At 40.9% G+C, this 20,426-nt stretch overlaps 1 protein-coding gene across 1 annotated transcript; it reads left to right on the plus strand.

Annotated features, from left to right (window-relative positions):
- The first annotated feature begins 301 nt into the window (after nt 1-301).
- On the plus strand, nt 302-19,345 carry sdcbp2 (syndecan binding protein (syntenin) 2). The gene is made up of 9 exons (XM_084367126.1): nt 302-438; nt 4,938-4,989; nt 5,865-5,961; nt 10,082-10,182; nt 11,963-12,127; nt 14,120-14,295; nt 15,021-15,192; nt 16,168-16,259; nt 17,709-19,345. The coding sequence occupies exons 2-9, from the start codon at nt 4,939-4,941 to the stop codon at nt 17,761-17,763; spliced, it is 909 nt and encodes a 302-aa protein (XP_084223252.1). The 5' UTR covers nt 302-438; nt 4,938; the 3' UTR covers nt 17,764-19,345.
- The last annotated feature ends 1,081 nt before the right edge of the window (nt 19,346-20,426 follow it).

The raw sequence follows: 20,426 nt of genomic DNA on the forward strand, positions 1-20,426 counted from the left end.
CCTACAGTCGCCCATTTTCATGCTGAGTAGAGACAAAGCTGTCACATAGATTTGGGCTGATGCATCCTACCATTACTTGACCCCTGACAGAGTGCGACGACAGAACACACAGAGGAGCAAAACAAAGCACAAGACACAAAATGGCGTTTAGCTGAGGCAAAATTACCCCCACTAGGTTTAGGTAGGTCATGATGGTATAAACGGCTATAAAATAGTCATCATGAGTCAAGGTTCATGTGACCGATAGGGGGCGTGGCTTACGACGTCAACACTGATTGACGTGGTTAGCACGACCAGGAAGCCAGCAGTGACATCACTTTCCAGAAATCCCCTTCAGTGCCGTCTCAGCGCCGAGGAGAGAAACAGAAAAATAAAGGAGTTTGCTGCTGTCTGAGATTCCAGCGCGTTTCAGCTGAATTTATAAGCAAGGCATTAAAGGTGAGCCTGTCTTTACAAAAGCGTTGTGTCGTTACCAAACCCTCCGTAGCGGGAACTGTTACATCCAGGTTTCGTTTACCTATCAAGCTAGCGTTACGGCTAGCTCTTTGCTTCCCTGCTTTGTATATCGGAACAAAGACGGTGTGCTTAAGGATTCAGCTAAGGGCACCACTTTGTTTTCATACCTTTTCTTTTCAATATGTTCGCATTTCATCTAACTACTAATTATTAGTCTGTGTGCTTCAACTAGCTAGCAGTGAATTGGTTAGTTAATTATTAATGACTGTGCATTGAGGCACCGTAACGTTAGCCAAGGTTGATTTGCAGGATTTCATGTCGGAACTTGATCAGTCATATGACATAAGACGACAGGAGACGACAGAATAATAGAAATTATTGGCGTTTTTCCTCAACATTAGAACATAATGGAAGCACCTAATCTATTATGATTAGGCTAACGTCTGTGAGGTCCCAACTTACCTACGTATTATCTCTGAGACAAAAGCAGTTCGTGTGTTAAGCGTTGATACAACAGCTAATGATGCCTGTGTATAAAGTATATGTATATTATCTGTGTGTTATGTATGAACCATAATAATACAACATGGTCTATTTAAAGCCTACAGTGGAAAGGGTGTGGGTCAATTCAAAGCAGTACAGACTTGTTTCCTTTTACCGTTGTCACTCCTCCTCCTCCTCCTCCTGCTTCCCACTCGCCCTGTCTCTTTCCCAGCCATGTCAATAGACCGGAATAAGCTGCCAAGAAGACCACATTCTTGTATATAAGCAATTCGTTCAGGCTTACTGAAGTTACCCCCTCTTTCCTTTTCAGTTTCACCAAAGATTTCGCTTTGCTAGCTACATACTGTCATGCCGAGTAGCATTGAGGACAACAGTGATGTGAAGCCTTGCCTGAACTGCTCTTAGTTCTGCTTTTACAGGACAGCCCCTATTTCTCTTACCTGTTTGCCTGTTTATAATACAGATTTGTGAAAAAAGAGCTCCACCCATTATTCACAGAGTTGGCGGTTTGATTCCTGACTCCAATTGTTTAGATGTCGAAGTGTCCTTGAGCAAGACACCGAACCCCAAGTTGACCCCGAGTGTGTGACAGGCTTATTGAGAGGCAAAATCCTCCTTTTAAAGGTAGAAAAGCACTTTATACAATTAATTGACAATGTAGGAAATGTACATTCTTTTACTTTTCAAAGAATGTCACTTGTCCATTTCAGTTGCACTGCAGTAAGGATTAGGTTATGTCATTACAAGAGCTGCCCAAACACTCATTTTTTCCAGGCTTATTCACTTATACCTCTGGCCGGCTGGTCTGAATGAGGGAGGAATATAAAGCAAGCAACCAACCACAGCTGAAAAGTAAACACTAGAAGGTATTAAAATGCCTCTCTGTGTCCTCGCACACAATGATGCACTTGTCTGTGAGGACTGAGAATAACAGACTAGAGTATTGGCTGGAGTAGCTGGAGAGTGAGATGTGGCAGTAATGTGATTGTGGTCAAAATGATTTGTTTATTTTAGGGAGTCAACGCATTTTCCCCTGACTCGTGAAAATGAATGTTCAAGCACATATCCTACCACTGTGTGCACATGACTGATCAGTGTAGTCTCATATATCTATATGTACTCTATTTGAATAGATGTGATGGTCTTCTGGCACATTATGATCAAGGGGTAACCTCCGGGGATGAAAAATGAAGCCAATGTGGAAGTACCGGAAATTGAAATTCCTTGAATGGCCACTTGAGGCTTCCTCTCAAAGTGACTCACTCCCCGTACGAAACCCCATGTTAAAATAGCCAACTTTAACTGGCGAGCTCTGGAGGAGACAGCTGTGGGCTGAGCCAGAAGCTGCTGGAGGAATAAACTACGGGAGTCAAGGAGATCACAGAGCTTGTTTTTTCAACTTTTTGGATTAAAAAGTGGTTTTATTTATTTCTTGAAAGGTTAACAAGAAGAAACTTGGCTTCTGGTGAGTGCTCAGTGTTTTCTCACAAAGAAAAACCTGAACGCAAAAACACACACACCCACGCAGCGCCAGTTGTTACTTGCCATCTTGCAGCTGATTAGAGTAAGGTAGTCTGGCTGTTTTGGGCAGAAAAAACCCACAACCAAGTTTTATCTTGTCTCTTCAGAAAGCTTTGGGTGATGTCACATTGGCTCCGTCCACTATTTTTAAAGTCAATGATTATGGTATAATACCAGTTAATTATACGTGATGGGATTATAAAATATGGAGTGAATAGTATTAGTCAATCTGTGTTTGACCTGTATTTGATTTTTCATAGTGCTGTCTTCTCTGTGTACCATGTCGACCTGTAGGTCACATGAATTATTTCATAATGTCATCTTTCTTACTCTGTTTCCTGTTACTTATTGAGAAACAGATGTGTCCACTTGTCTTGTGATTGTGACACACAGTGGTTAAAGCATATTGAAAAAAAGATTTGGCATTTGGCCATAAAGAGACCAATCTGCATTAAACACAGTTTTTCCATCATTGTCCTTATTAAAGTCAGTGTTTCATCCATCAGTTGATTTGATCTGTCGTGGTGTGTGACCAGCTCAGTTTGGCCTCATGTAGCCTGTATTAAACATTAAAATAAGTTCCGTGCAGTGAGGTAATGGATTTTAAAGTTCACATAACATTATTTGGAATTTGCACAAATACAGAGTACAGTCGTGTGGAAATTATTACACAGACGTTATTTAAAGAAGATAAGACCAACAAAGGGGGTGGGGTGGTGCTTGAGAAGCTGCCACTACTTTCTGTTTCTTTCCAAATCACTGTACAGTGGTAAAGTGTAGACACACTAGAGAAATGTGAACATTAGTGTATATAAAGGCAAATGAAAGAATGGGTTGGATTTACAAACACAGGAGCCAGACTCAAACATACTTGTGTTTAATACCTGTCATGGTGCTACTGCGTGTCTCAGCCTGTTCTGCTGTGCGGTGGGAATAATCTCAGTCAGATGACTGATTCTGTCTGTCATTTCCTCTTCCTGCTTCAGGCTGCTATTTTGTTTATGTGCTGTGGTAATGACTTCTTCAGTCTAGTCTAGTTTGGACAGAGAAGATCACCATTATTATCATAATGGCTTACAACATCATGGGACCCTGAGAGCCATTTACCATTTTCTGTGCTTTTTGCTCTCATGTTTATTCCCCTCCACCCATGTTTACTCATCTTTTATGTTTTGTGGCGGCTTGTACTTCACACCTATACAGTATGTACAGGCCCAAGTGTTTCTCCAACAGAAGGCTTTATCATGAAAACAGAGCCAAAGAGCAGTGGCACAATGTAGTTGAGCTTGAGAGTAGATAAATAACATAGAAATAGGTTAAATGTTCCTACTTCTGACGCCTTGTGCTACTTCTTCCTGCATACTCTCTGTCCTCCTCCTGCGTGGCACTGTCCACATGATAGTCATTCACAGCTATAAGACAAAGTCGAAGTCAACACACACACACACACACACCCAGTGTGAGAAGATGATAAGATGCTGTGCCAGGGTAAAGTGACGTCACAAATTCATGACACGTATCGGAATAATTGCACCTATTATTTCCATTGTCCTTTACACATGCTGACAGTATAATGTGTGCACCCGTCCATTAGCTGACACGATGAGGCATTTTTCACTGCTCTTCTATTTCTGGAGCTCTATCTTATATGTATTTGTCACTAAATACTCACCCAAATGCTATTTAGGAATGCAGCATTGTTGAGCTGCAAAGTTTAGACGATTAATCGCTTTGTCACTTTGAAGAAAAATTAGTAGTCAACTATTTTATAATTGTTTAATCTCTAGTCTCTGGCTCTTGGGCTTTTGGTTGGACAACAGAAGCAGTTTGAAGACATCTCTTTTGACTCTGGGAGCATTTTTCACAAGTCTGACATTTTATGGACTAAACGTTCACTTGTGAAAATAATCATCAGATAATGAAAACAATCGTTACTTGCTGCCCTACAACATTGTAATGTTTATAATGATATGTACTGTGAGATGACAGAAATCTGCCTAACAACATTTTCTGGAGGTTTAAGGAAATTCATTACATCATGATAATGTGGATAGTGGATTTTATTGCCCACCCCTAGTTAAACTGTAATTCTTGTTATCACAGATGGTAATCAATAAAGTCAATAAATAGCCCAGCTCTACTGGTTGATTCGGTTTCGTCTGTCCAGAAACCACTACAGTAAACAGGATGTGGCTGAATGCTGCGCACAGCTGCACAGTTGGTTTTAGTTCTCAGGACTCCGCTCTGGCAGCCCTTTCACATCACAGGGAGTGGTTTGACTTAATGTTAATAAATTAAATATAACTTAATAAATTAATGGAGTTCAAAGGTAATGGACAACAGTAAGGTAATATAAGGTTATCCCGTTGTGGTGAGGCTTGTCTGGCTGGTTTGTTATCCCCCCCCCCCCCTTCTCAAGACCCTCCACTCATAGCTGTTTGTGTTTTTCTCTTCAGGATGTCTCTGTATCCATCCCTCGAGGACCTTAAGGTCGACAAGGTTATCAAGGTAAGTGTGCTAGGGTGAATCGATTTTAGACAGAGACATCTATCAGGGGAGATAATTAGCTCTGCAGTCTGTAGAAGTCTGTTCCATTTTTATTTATTTATTTTATTTTCATTTTTTCATTTTTGTCTAGATTACAGAAATAACTTGTACTTATACTTCTGTATACAAATATGACTACAACCTGTAAAGCTGAGAAATGTGGCAAATATAGCAAAATTGCAGCGAGTAAAAATACACATGGATTACTCAAAATTGTAACATTTTTCGGTGTGATTAGTATTAAAGAGTGAAAACAAAAAACCATGTACAGTATTTTCTGATTTATGAAGGGATCAGAAGAGATATGCATAATTCCCTCGTAAAAACCTTTAACTCTAATATATCAATAAACTGAAACAATTTTGAACTTGGCTATGTCCAATGTTGACATATCTGTCCTGGACATTATTGCAAATTAGTGCATTTTTGATAATGCCTAATTTCCATATTTAAACATACGATTTTAGAAAAAGTATAGCACAAAAAATATTTGTCTTAATGTATGTAATCAACTGATATGTAATAGTTAAAAATGGCACCCTATTTACCTGTAGTGTCTCTCCTTGTATTTTATGTGATTATCATTGCTTGTATTGCTTAAACCCAGGGTACCTCCAGCACAGTTTGAGTGTTATATATATATATGTATATGTATATATATATTTTTTTTTAAAAGGACATGTATTTCTACTGGAAAATTCATGTTTTCTACTTCAATCATTTCTCCTTTCTCTTCTTATTTGTGTTGTACATTTGACAGTTTCCTTTCATACAATATTTACCATTCTTTGTCTAAGTACACTTCCAGTTGATTGCTGTGTCTGATTGCTTTCTAGGCCCAGGCCCAGTTTGCCCAGACAACCACCCCCATGCCAGCCATCACTGAGGGAACCTACCAGCCTCAGCTTGCCACTGCTGGGATGCCCGGATCGAGTGAGTCTCACATATAACATTGTAACTCAACAAAGGGATTAAATACTAAATACTCTAAAAACTTTCAAAGTACTGCACTTTCTACACTCAGGAAAAATAACCTTCTTTCTCTAAGTTGTAACAGACAGACTTTCACTGGTAGCTGGATTCTGTTTTTCCTTGTTTCTAATGCTGGATATGTGTTGGTGTCTCTATGTGGGGGGTCTGTGCTTCTGAGCCTGTGCTGTTCTTTGGAGGAGAACAGTTCTGTAGTATTAGGAAAGGATAAAGAAGGGTGGAGTGAGAGGACTGGGATGGGAGGAGTAGATATGTGGTCTTTGGACAATAACGGGAGTAAATGGGCCCCCTACACTGGCTATGATTTCTCTCTGTTTCCATCTGTGTCTCATTGTGTTTCTGCTCGGGGGTTTAAGTTTTTCAGCGTTTTTGTGAAAGTAGACATGAACTGTGCAGTAAGCCAGGGAGAGAAAGGAGGCATCCACAAAAGATTAAACGTGGGTAAACGGTGAGATCACAGAACACAACTTTTCTGCTGATTTTCACTCACTTCTCCCCCTTTTTCCCATTCTCCCACTCACTCAGTTTCTCTTTTCTCTGTTTAGATGCAAAGTCCTGTGGGCTTTTGGTCTTTTGTTTTTACCTCAGCAGAGCTAGCTATGAGTCACCATGGAGACTGGCTCTGGCAGTTGTGCTGGGACAGGGCATGATGGGAGAAAAGGAGAGGAGGAGGAGTGGATTTGAAAAGGACAGTGGGAGGGAGGAGGGAGAGACCCAGGGGTGTGAGGGTGAACTGGAGGAGAAATGGGAGGCGTTTGGAGTAGAGAAACAGAGGGAGGTAAGAGGAGATGGCCTGATTGACATCAACACTGGATTAAAGGCCTGCCTTACCTTAAAGCTTCAATTAGACACTTTTGCACGATATGGCAAGATTCAGAGTCAGCCAGTGGACATTCCCAGGAGACATGAATCCAGATCTGCATTTACTGCCAAATTTGGGAAATAGGGATTTGAGTTAAAGGGCTGTTTTCAAAGATGGACTTTCGAGAAGAACGACCCAGGTGAGGGTAAATTGCAAGAACAATGAATAGTATTAAATTGAATAAAAGAGCAGAGTTTCTTCCCAACCAACAAGATTTTTTTCTTTTTTTTGGATTTGCGTATGTGGTTAGATACCAGATGCAAGGTGTGTGTGAGAGAGTTCAATGAAAGAGACGGCGATAAAACAGGTGATCACCAAAACATAAATGAGGAAAAAATAGAGGGCGACTGTTAAGATGAGGCGTTCTCAGTTTTCTGAAATAATGAAAGGCATTGAGTGTTTTTATTAGAGTGTAGTGTGGGAGGACAGGATGAGTCATGACCTGCATCTTTATAAAGCTATATTTACTTTTTCTATGTTTATCTACTTATCATGTTTGGCCAACAACCTGAGCAGTTACCTGTAACTGTACAGTGGCTGATCTCTGTGTGCTTGGGCGGAGTGTGTATGTGGTTGGAGTGACATACTCAAACCATGTTGACTTTAGGCTTGTCGCCACCTGATATCATCATTGCAGAGTCATTGTTGTTGAAACAAAGAACATCACTGAATAATATATTGATTCAAGCTTGATTTAAGTTTCCTGAATAAAATTTCTGTTTGTACTTCCGTAGCCACACACACAAACAAAGAACAAAAACTATACAGACTAATTAATAAATAATGATTAAGTCAGATTAATAAACTGTTCATAGAGTGTTGAGGAAGCAGTACACTTTCATGGAATTTCATTTATGCCACGTGTCATCATTTAATACACTTAATAAATGAATTAACATTATCAACAGAGTCAGTGTGAAGAAACAAGTCTAAACAAAATAACTCACAAAATGTCAAGAAAGGAGATATTTACACCTATTTTGACCGAGTAAGATGTGAAAATATTCCGGCTCTATACGCATTTTTCGCCCACTGAAGATACTTGACTCCCTCTCTGTCCTGTGCCCCTTCTCGCCTCTCCTGTACCCGACTGCCATGTCCTCTTGTCCCTGGAGTCATAGTCCTGTTCAGAGCAGCTGTAACACCTCCATACTGTATCCCATCTTTAAACAAACCTCTGTCAGTCCCAGGCGCTGTGTTTAGTCCCAGTCTGGTGTCCAGCTGTGTTCACTGGGATGCAGCTGAGCCCAGTTGCCTGCGGGGACTCCCCCCGTGGTACAAGGTCACGACGCAGACAGTCTCCAGTCAGCTGATAAGGCCACCTAGCTTCACGGCTAACTGAACTACTTGCTGACAGCAGCCAGTCGCTGCAGCCAAAGATAGCCACAGCAAAGAGTATAGTGAGCAGCAGTTAGCGGTTATGCTGCCCCCTTTAGTTTTGGAGCTACCTTCGAAATGCTATATTTCTTACAAATGACACCTTTAATGTTTGTAAGACTGTCAGAAGAAGGTTTTTCATTTGCTTTCAGTTATACCAGTAGATTTATGTGAACTATTGTAAAATGCAGGTGCAGGTTGGCACCAAGGATCAGATATCAACCGTCACAATGTGGCACACTCCCACCTCTGGTATAGACAGGAAGTTAAAAGACAAAATAAAGCAGGGGAGTGCTTCCTGTTTGCTGGTGGAAAATAGTGCAATTCTCAAACACAGGATTTTTTGGCCTTTGCCCAGCTGCCATTCTTCTTGGCACTGACATACATGAAGGTTCCCACATACTTTCCAAGCACATAACAGTGTAAATGGCTAGCAAACTATAAATAACAGGCTAGCATGCATATTCATGTATGCCACTTTGAAGCCACAGGCTGCCTGAGATTATGCTTATTTTCCTACTTTTCACTAACTGCCTTACATGTCCTTTCTTTTACCACTGCCAGGATAAATGCAGTAATCCTGGCTCTGCTGCAAAGGCAATGACAGGCTGTTATTGCCAGAAAAGTGATGCAGTAATGCAGGCAGACAGGAAGAGGGACAGACAGGTACACATTGTCAAACAGGAATGTAAAAGAAGACAACAGAGCAGAGAAACAGTGAAATAGGAGGCTGAAGCATCAGAATGGGGAAGTTTTACCTTGTTGACTGTTATCGGCCTATCTGCAAATGAGGCAATCACATGATGGCAGTGGCCGATGTTTATCTGTTATGTCACATAAATTTTGTGCTGGCACACTCATGAGCTATCGGCTTGTGACATCCCTGCCATCACCTTGTAAGGCTTTGTAAGTTCTGAAAAATTCCTCTCATTGAGCAGGTAGTTGTATAGCATGCTAAATGGCATTTGAAGGAGTCACTTTTTTAAAAAAAGGTTCATTTCCTGTGAAAGAAGGTTATATTAAAGGTTGTTTCATAACCTAATTGGCCAAATTACTATTTTTAACATTGGTATTGGCCCAGAATTTCAGGACTGGTGCATCCCTAATCCTAACCCTGTCTTGCATATGTGACAGGGTGTAAGGATTCAAAGGAGAGACACAGTTAATAAATGGGGATGAAAGTATTCCCCAGATTTTGGTTTTTGCTAAGGTAAAGATAAGAGGCTGCTACCTGACCAGCTGAGTGCCTCATGACTCGTACACTAGAAGGCGTCAACACTTTGCATGTACATTTATGTGTCTTTAAGATGGATACAATAGTAAGACAAATGGGGGTGGACACACACAGACTGTAGCTAACACTCAGAGATAATAGTGGCCTTTCCGTCATAGCAGGGAATTGAATGCAGATTCCAGGAAAGTGTTAGTGCACTGCGACACTGAGTGCTCATTATTAGCATTCTTTCAATGAACGGCTCTATTTAGCTCAAGCATGACCTGACTGTGATGGATGGCATGAATAAAATATAAGGAAGGAAGGGACTCTGCTGAAAAGCGTACCTAGGTGCAGCTAATATAACAATGTTATATAACAATGTTTGCACACCTGTGAGTTCAAATCCAAACATTACAAAATGTACACTCAGTAAGACTAAATGACCTGTATTCAGTGCTGCAGTTTAATGGAATTGCTAATAGAAACCCATACCTCTAGTTCCTGAGCAGGAAGTAGAGGTATTGGTAGACATTTATACAGTTCGTATGTACTCAGTCATTTAATATGTAACACTGGGTAAGCTCCTACTCTCTCTCTCTCTCTCCCAGGCTTGTACCCGAACCTGGAGGAGCTGGGAGACTACATGGGTCTGGCCCTCAACAGTGATGAAGTCCAGAGGAACCTGGCCCTGGTGCCTGTGGCTGACAATGTAAGTGTGTGTGTGTCTGTCTGTCTCTCTATCTGTGTCTTAGGGATGTGTGTTAATGCATGTAAACATGTAAAAGTGTGGATGCATGTAGGCCCAAGTTTCATATCGGCCCATATCAATAATTACTGATCATTTTTAATGTCCTGTCCTATTTTTTATCATTTTTAAAGACCAGGAAAAAGGTTGAATTTAATCTCTATATTTTGAATTTAACCACTTTGACTAAGCACACAGGTTATAATTATGTTAACACAAAAATGAAAAACATGCAAATAAATAAAAATACTGCTGAGTACTGCTGTTGACCTGCCTTTTTCTATTCACAATTTCTTCTCCGTCAGCACTCATTTTCTCACTCGGGTGGTAATGTGCTTGAGTTTTTCTCATGTTTGGTTTGTAAATCATTCAGCCAGCAGTGGAGCTGGTGCGGGCGATTGTAAGCCGTACTTTCCCCGGTGGTCACACCGGCCACTTTTGGCTGTCGCAGCTGCAGTGTGTCTTTGGGTGTGTAGGTAGAGCAAACAGGCCGGGTGGCAGAGCAGTGGCAGGCAGAGCTGATACATATTGCTATTGTTTTATCGCCCAGGCCTGAATGCATTATGAAAAGAGCACTCAGCTGATTTAGCATTGCATTTAGGATGGACAGTTTAAAAAGAAAGCTAAAGGCTCCCATGTCAATACCCTCCTCTTACATGACCCACAATGCAACCCGACCGCCAACAGTTCAGTCGGATATTCAGGTATGTTATGCTTGTAGCAGCTAATGTAGCTTTGAGCCTCTAGCCTGCAGCAGATGAGGAGCAGCTACAGAGGTCTGGTGATCTCGCCTTTTTCCAACCCCCAGATTAAATGTATTATCAAACTTGTAGTCTTCTGCCCAAACAGACACAGACCCAAACTTAAAAAATCACAACTGAAAAAGTATTTGGAGTACAGATCCCAAGGTCAGATTGCAAGATCCCATGAATTTAATAGTTTAAACGTGATTTTTTTTTTTTTTTTTCTCCAAGTGAATCCATGACATGAACTGGGAAGAGTTGTGACTTCTGGTTGACTTGGCGTGGAATGACCCTTATCAGACCTCACACAGCACACAGACTTAAATGTCTAAAATGAAATGTTCCCTTTGATATTTTTATTACATTTTTAAAAAAATTGTTGTTTATAAACTGGACCAAAAAAACAAGAGTCATTAGAGATGACATCTTACGTTTCAGGTCATATTAAAGCCTCTCACATTAAACCAACAGCTGTGATTTTTAGTAGGCATATCAGAGTGCTACAGTTTTCTGTTCCTGGAGATCCACATTACTGAGTGACTCACCACAGGCCTGGAGCAGTGTGTCTGTGTAGGAGGGTGTGAGCTCTTCACTACCCTCCAATTGCGTGTGTGTGTATGTGTGGATCCTGCAGATGTCAAGGCTCTCACAGCACCCTAGTTTGTCAGTTGGCATTTAACCATCTGTGTTCTCTGCCATTTGCTGATATCTTCACCTCTGCTGTTATTCTTCTAATGTTTTTTGATTCCATCCTTGTTGGTGCAGAACATATTAATGATTATTGAAGATTTCAAAAGCTGTGCCTAAAGCATTCCTGATCTCATTCACTGGTGGAGGAGATGAAATTGAATCCACCCACGTACATCTATTTGATGTAGCATTCCTTTTTATCTCCAGCTGAATGTAACATGCCTCTTTAATCCTTTCCCTCTTGTTCTTTCTTAACCTACCTTTTCATTTTCTCACCTCCCTTGCTGTCTGGCCTCCTTCCCTCTCCTCAGCAAGTGGCACTGCCTACCAGCTCAGGTGTCGGGGGAATGGTGCGGCCCGTCACGGGGGCAGATGTCGGCATCAGGAGGGCAGAGATCCGCCCCGGGCTGCGGGAGATTATCCTCTGTAAGGACCAGGACGGGAAGGTGGGACTTCGGCTCAGGGCCATCGACAACGTGAGTCAGCATCACAAACTCTTTACACTGTTCTCACATTAATTATTCAACCCAGGTCTACTGTCATCAACACCCCCAGTTACACTGGTTACTTAGGAAATCCACACCCCAGCTCCTCTGCTCTTCCCCACAAGATCAGGGTTGAGATCTGGGTCAAACTCACCGACTGTAAAAACAGTGGACAGAGCCCTTGTGACCTCACCCATAGGTTCCTGAAGAGCCAGAATGACGCTCAAAATGGGTGGTACAAGCCGCCACCGTCTTAGCAATACCTGTCTCTGCCTAACTCCTGGCTAATCAAAAATGGGCATAGAGGAGGAGTTTGTTTGAGTTATTCGCATGAGTTTAAACATGTGTTATTTCACCACAAGCAGCCAGAAACCTACTAGTGTATGTGTGTCTGTGTTTGTGTTTAGTTTAGTTTCTGACCAAAGGCAGCACACACCAGAGGCTCTGGTTCTTTCTGTTATCCTGTCTTGTCTTTTCTTTTTACCATCTCCTCTCTGTACGTTCATGAAGTAAAGTCAATTAAGAAGGAATTACAGTACATTACAGTAGATTTTGGCAGCTCCATGGCTTGTTGCGGCAGAGAGGAGAAGTGAGAGTGAAGATAATCCATGTTTTAATCCAAAAGTTCAAATAACAACCCTGTGCTTTCCTCGACTCGGGATGTTTTGAATTAGCTGAGGTAAAGCCCAGCAGACAGCTTGCAGCCTGCTGTGACTGGAAGTGGCCACGCCCTTAATTATATAAGTTAGTTATATAAAAATCCAGCCCCCACACAGTTGTCATGAGCAGGGAAATGATCTATAGAGACCAAAACCGTTCTTTGTACCAGGCTATAAACATGTTTACAGGTTGCTGCTTGATCAAACTGTGCTTCACCTGTTGTTAACATTCAATGTTTAACCATTTTTCTCAGTATCAGGTGATCCAACATGTTGATCACCAGCAGTTTCACCAAAACTCATGAACTAATTAGTTTTACAAAATACAAAAAGTTTGACAAGTGAAACATTTATTATTCAACATCCATTTTCCTGACGTGTTACAGTTAAAACACCTTTATGATTAAACACTTGGAGGAAGTGCTGTGTTGGTATGAATGATCACACAAGGATTAGTTGTTTTTTTTTACACACCGAAGCCAGTGTAAATCTGATGATGTTAACTAGAATAATCTAATAAATAGATATATACGACTACTGGCCACAGTGCTGAGTAGTGTAGAGCTGTTTAACACACACCCACTTCTGATAATGTTACAACCTGAGAGTAAAATGATCGAAGACGCACAACAGACCTGTTTTTATAGTCATGTTGATATTCCTGGGACACATTGGCTATAATTAGGGTAACTTGCTAAGGTTAGTGACTAAAGCATGGGCTGGATGGTGTTTATTATCAGTACTAAGAGCAAAGAGCCATGGTTCTGCCGTAAGGAATACAGCCAAAAGTTTGTGTTTAGTCTTGTTCTATCCTAGGGCAGCTTGTGAGTGCTAATAGGCTCTTGGACATAGTTAATTATTCAGTTTGTTCTCAGCTGCATTAATACAGGGGGCAGCCTTTGGAATGACTGAAGTAGTTTGGGAAAAATAGAAGTTTCAGTGTATTAACAGTGGAGAGATGACACAGCACAGTGACTTAGCAGGGGACTGAATTCTCAGAATTAAGGACATCATTCCAATCAAATAATTTCATGAATGCATGGACATCTAGTTAAACAGTGTAACTAATTCTTTTTAAAGGGTTATTTAGATACAAGCCTTCTGCTTGTTCTGTTTGGTTAAATACTTCAAATACCTAGCAACAGCTATTCTAATGTCTTCTCTCTCTGAACATTTGAGGTCCTCTTTTCTCTTTCTGTCCTTGCCTCATTCCTCTTGAGCTGCTACTTTGTTTTCTCCCCACTCCCAGCGTCTGTCTTCTTCTCTTCCTCCATTGCTTGGACTCATTTTGAATGTTGTATCCGTTTCCTCTTTCATCTCTCAGGGAGTGTTTGTCCAGCTGGTGCAAGCTAACTCCCCTGCGGCCCTGGCCGGCCTGCGTTTTGGGGACCAGGTCCTTCAGATCAACGGGCAGAACTGTGCCGGCTGGAGCGTAGACAAGTCCCACAAGGCCCTGAAGGCTGCGGCCGAGACCCGCATTGAGCTTGTGGTCAGGGACAGGTGAGGAGTTTTTAGTACACAGGATTATGACAAAATGTCCTTGTTTCCTATGCTTCATTTCCTTCCAAGAAGTTATAATGTTAGGTAACATTATGGGCAGATACAAAGTGCAAGCTACAGCTTATTAGTGCGGGACAGTCAGCTCAGTAAACTTTTGAAGAAGATACTGTATGTAGACTAATCTGCCAGTGACTCTTCTGTCTGCATCTTTAGAGTCATAGGTCAAATAACAGGTCATGATTTTAAAGCCATGAAAAATGACTCACAGACTATGTATTTAACAAGCACACAACTGCTGTTCTACTTAGAATGTATTTGGTTCAACAGTCAAAAAAAGTTGGAGCTGTTTTTCTCTGCCAGCGTTAGAATAGTTACTGTGGTTCTATCTGCAACATGATGTGGAGCATCTTTGGTTTAACATTGCTCTGTAAACTACTCATCATCCATAGTTACTGACTTGGCGTCGAAGTTTGTATATAATCACATATCTTTGTATTTAACAGGTTTTCTGCTTGTCATGTTTCCTGAATAGTTTCACAGCATTTCATTACAAGCTGAAATATTTGGCGCCCTCTGTTGGCTGTTCCATCATGTGCGCTCTGCTCAGCTCTCCTTGTAGTTTTGTTTTTATCAACATTATCAAACAGTTGCACGTCTTACATACATACTGGCACATTGTAGTTTTCTATACCAGTGGATTCTTAATCCTTTCTGTTTGTCTCCAGGCCATTTCAGCGCACGATCACCATGCACAAAGACAGCTCAGGCCATGTGGGCTTCATCTACAAGTCTGGTAAAATCACCTCACTGGTCAAGGACGGCTCTGCTGCCCGCAACGGCTTGTTGACTGAACATTACATCTGTGAAATCAACGGACAAAACATTATCGGACTCAAGGTCAGATACTTGTTCCTCCATACGAGTCTTACATGAAGTAGTTAGGTCATTGATGGATATGAACTGTTCACTGTTTACTTTAGTGGTCATTAAAACAGGAAGTAAGGCAAGATTTACTTCATGGAAAACTAAAACATTTGAATAAATGCAAAACATCCGTGATGCTTATGAAATGTGTGGCAGCTAATTTGAATTTTGCACTGGGATGTCTGCTTACACCCTGGCAGTGTGTAGTGTCACGCGGGAAAGTGCAGCATTTTTAAGTAAGTGCAGCATTCACCAGCTCCAGCTCTGTACAGATGTGAAGTGAAAAGGTGTTTAGCTCCTGTCAGTAATGTAGCTGCAATTTGCTTTTAGTCCAGTGTTTTCTTTGGTAGGTGTGTAGTTTCATCCTGCCCTGTGATGAGAACTTTGAATTAGTTTTAGGTTTTAGGCTTAAAAGTTAAAGGGACACCTCACAGTCAAACACACATATTTTTCTTCTTACCTGTGGTGCTATTTATCTGTTTTGGTGTGAAATGCAGAGATATGGGGATATCTGACATAGAGACGCTCGTCCATGAGTAGATGCAGGTGGGTGTAGTTTTGTAGAAACCAAATAATACCTACATGAAACTGCTCACAATACGGTCTGTGGATTATCTTGAATAACCGGGTCATGTTTTCTGGAAAGAGACATTGCTGTTGAGTTTTTCAGCTCACTTTGAGCCCCACAACCCGAGTTCCATTTAGTTACATTATATTTGAAAGAAGACAGACTTCTCTATGTCAGATCTCTCCAAAACTCTGCAACTCGCATCAGAACAATCTAGATGGATAAATGGCACAACTGGTAAGAGGAAAATATGTATTTCTGATTTTGGGGTGAAATGTCCCTTTATGTTTTGGTTTGCTAGCTCTTTAAACCTAATATTTGATGGCATGTCATTAATCAAACAAGGTCCTCACATGTCACTGTTTGTGTGAAAATTTCAGGATTCTCAGATCAAGGACATTCTGAGCACCTCTCCAACCGCCATGACCATCACCATCATGCCAAAGTTCATCTATGAACACATGATTAAGAGGTAGGACTTCAACATTTTAGTTAACCTGGTGACATAATCACATAAGATGAGTTGATGGCACTGTAACTACACATACAGGACATTATAGTGCTGTGTGTGCCTGCTGTCAGTCAACAGAATTTCATTTTCCATGTGGCTCAATGTAGCGCTGATGATACAGGACGACATCACCAGAACTGTCCAATGAGTTTCCCGTCAGTTCATATGACTTAATGTTTAATCTAATAATTTTTTCGTTACGATTATATAGCTCAGTATTTTAAATTATCCTAAATAGCAAACAGTGTTCTCTTTCATACATGCTAGGTCATCAAACATCACAATATTTCACAACAGCAATATTTCTATTTCCAAATACCTCGATATCAATAGTGCGACAATATTGTCGGGATGACTTTTGGTACTTTCAAAAATATTAACTAGAGATGCACCAATTGCAATTTTCACTGATTACAATTTCCTTTTTTTTAAATTTTTTATCGATTCTGATTATCATTATTTTTATCTAAGAACTATAATTTAAAGCATACGCAAACATTTTTGTAACTTTTCTTTTAATGGGAAAAAACTATTGTATGTTTATAATAAAACACTAATTAGTAAAGGAGCACTGTGTAGTTTTGGAGAAGAAATTCAAACTCAGAATGTTTATATTTACTATATTAATGAGGAAATAATAGAAACTTATAAATGTTCACTATTTCCATAAATGAATAAACAAATTGTTCTCAGAGGAAAAAAAGGTTCCAGAACAGTTTGAAGCTTATTTTAAGTATGTTATCCTCAAAGTAGAGGAGTAATTCCTCACCCTTAGCTGCAGTGTTTTACTTTCCCAAAAGAAAACAGGTGCGAGGGATCTATCTAACGTCCTTCTCTCTGCTCCGCTCTGTGTTTGAGTGGACTCTGCTAGTGCTGGGAAAACAAGGACAGGCAGCAGAGAACAAGAGAGAAAGCTTTTAGAAAGAGCAACTGTAAATGACTCTCACGCTAAGCTAAATTGAAACGAGTGCACATTAATTAGGCAAACAACATAAAACATTTAGTTTCCTGTACTTCAGGCCGGCGAGCTGCATGTGTATAAATTTGACAGGCACAGAATGGAACATATCTGACACTGATCGGTCAGTCACCCTCACGGCCGATCATGCTGAAGACTGGCCGATTCCGGGCTCTGGCTTGTCGATTGATGCAACTACATTTACAGTGAACTGAAGTGCTGCTGCCAGTCACCAGAATATCACTTCCACACATGGATCCATTGGTTCGTTAGTAATAAGTCAGTGTGAATAGGAAGACAGGAAGTTAAAGCCAACAGTATATCATTTTATTTCATGGTCCAGACTGACGGGCGTGAAAGCGACCTTGGATGAACCCAGTGAGAAAATAGATTTTTCATGACTCTGACTCGCTGACACGCTCATGGATGTGGTATTTTATTTATTTTTCCAGGATGTCCACCGGCCTTCTGCGGTCAGCCATGGATCACTCTGTCCCAGAGGTGTGAAGATCAGGAGGAGTGAAAACTGTCAGGATGTCTTCATTACACAGATCTGTCTCTCTCTCTCACTCTCTCTCTCTCTCTCTCTCTCTCTCTCTCCATACCAAACCTCCTGCGTCACAATCATCATCGGCGCCATTTCTCACCCTAACATAATCTTAAAATGCCTTCTTTCTACTCTTCAGTCGTTCAGTACATTCTTTACCTTTTCTACATTTTCTTCTTCTCTGACGACTTGTCTATGATTTTTTATATGTTAACCTCGTAGTCTAAGTATTACATGTTTATTTTCCTGTTTTGTATTTGAGATCAAGGACAGTACAAAATGTTTTTTTAAAGCCATGCACACTATCATGAGTCCAGAGCTTCCTCCTCATTGTGGAGATGAATCATTGGCACGTGACGTTTCATCTTGTCAAAATGCTGTAAAAGCCACCCGTCAGTCATCAGAGCCCTTCCATGTAGATTACAGCTGTGCTCCCAGTCCCTGCACTTGGCCCCTGATATGTGTATGTTAATAATCTGAGTTGAATTAACATCTGGGGCCTCATGTTAAAACACTTGCTGACTTGATTCTAGATTCCAGTGTACAGTCATTTTTACTTGGCCAGTAAAGCTAATAGGTTTTAGCAAAAGAGTTGATTTTAGTTGATACCATATTTAGGTGAAAACATTTTTTTTTGTGGATCGCCCACACTAATGGTCCCTGGAGTCCAACATAAAAGTGAGTTACCACATTTCATGTCGCTGTGGGCAAAAGTCATGATGAGACTCTTATGTGTCGAATTTGTAGGTACTGGGAACACTGTGTGCACACTCCAGGGGAAAGTGTAGGGAAAGGGGCAGCAGTAGGTGTTTGTTGTCCTATGCAGCTGGGACTTAGCCTGTCCACAAACACTGTAAGAGCTATGAGGCACAAGGAAGTAAGATCACAGTGCTGTATGTGATTGGCGTTCAGTTGAAGAGTGTTTGTTGGATATGGTCTCGTGTTTAAAAAAACACATTTTCGAGGGTATTTGTTTGGACAGGGTCTGTGCTGGGCAGACCCACTAAGTGCACTTTCCACTACCTTTTAAAGAGGTTGTCTTTCCTGTATCCATTTCAGCAGTGAAGTTCAACAGTTGTGCTTTTTTTTAATTATTGTGTTTGTGGTGCCTCATGTTAATGAGAGAACTCATGAAAACAGACTTGTATGATAAATATAAGAAACTGCTTAAATTTGATGCTGACGATCATCCGCTCAAATTGAAGGCATTCCCATTCCACATCCTGGGTTCAGCCAATGAACTCGCTCTCCTCTGCTAAGTGTTGTTACAGGACGTCCCTCTGTAATATTCCTTCCTTGACTGAAGAACACAGTGAGAATGAGCAGTGCTCTCAGTTGTGAATTTCTACTTGTTATATAAAGTTGCTCCTTTTAATGCTGTTCATGTTTGGATGCATGTATTCCTTTAATTTTCTAGGTATGCAATCTGATAAACATCACTGTCATTCTGTAAGAAAATGCTAGAAAAAATCTAAAAGTTTATATACGAATGTAACCAAGATAATATTGTAAAACAAATAAACAGTCTTTCTGTTCACATCAGCTTGGTGGCGTTTTCTTCTTTTCACACTAATATACAGTATATTATACCATGGTCTGGATGAATACTTGATCCTGATTGGCTGCAGGGTGTCACTTAATTCCTGATGGACAGCAGAGGTACCTTTTTATTCATAGGTGAGTAGTTCCATAGGTGTCAGTACATCAAGAATTAACTGACACCCTGCAGCCCATCAGGTCTCCTACAGTGCATTGTCCTCTGAACACCACAGGATGGCACCTGTAACACACAAGCTCCAACATGTAGCCTTCACTGTCCTATGAACATACTATGACTTATAATGAATCCCTCTGCAGAAGGCCACCACTCAGAGGCAGAGGAGGGCGGGCCTTAGCAGGAAGAACCGCAGTGCGATCCTTCAGCTCAGTACTTCAGGCTGCTGCCAACAGTTCACGTGGACTATCATTTGTGAAAATCTTGATATTGATTTGAAGATAATGACATGGCAGGCTACCTAGGCTTGCTGTTAAACACACCGTCAGATTATCTTTACTGTTTGTCGACCATACGCAATGTTACTGACTTTGATCGTGCTAGCAAAACGTTAGATTTCTGGCCAATCACTGAGTTTAGTGGACTAACTTATCTCCCATTGGCAAGTCATATCTAGGGTTTTGTCTATTTACTGGAAATGAACAACGTCTCCATTGCATCAGAACCTTATGTGATGGTAATGAGTGTACCAGCTATTGGTCAAACCCTCGGGGGTTGCCAGGGAAACCTGGGGCATGTCTGGCTATTTCTGGCTGGGGTGGCCCAAGTGGGGCCTTTACTTATGCATTACAGTGTCTTACAGTTTCTAACATTCATTTAGCTGATGCTGTTATCCAAAGTGACTTACAATGAGAACATTTAAGAAATGTAAAAGATAAATAGTCCTAGTAACTATAAAAATAAATGATACCTTTTAAAAGAAGGCTACATACAGGAAGACGATGCAAAATAATAGTCAAACAGTTGATTCGAGCTAAGGTCACACTTTTCACTTGGCAGATAGCCAATTGTACTTTACAAATATGAGGGTGGCACTTGGCGTGGCCAATCAGATTTCAGGACCCCCTT

The sequence above is a fragment of the Pagrus pagrus genome (genome assembly GCF_965226575.1).
Source record: "Pagrus pagrus genome assembly, chromosome: 11".
NCBI classification, from domain to species: Eukaryota; Metazoa; Chordata; class Actinopteri; order Spariformes; family Sparidae; genus Pagrus; species Pagrus pagrus.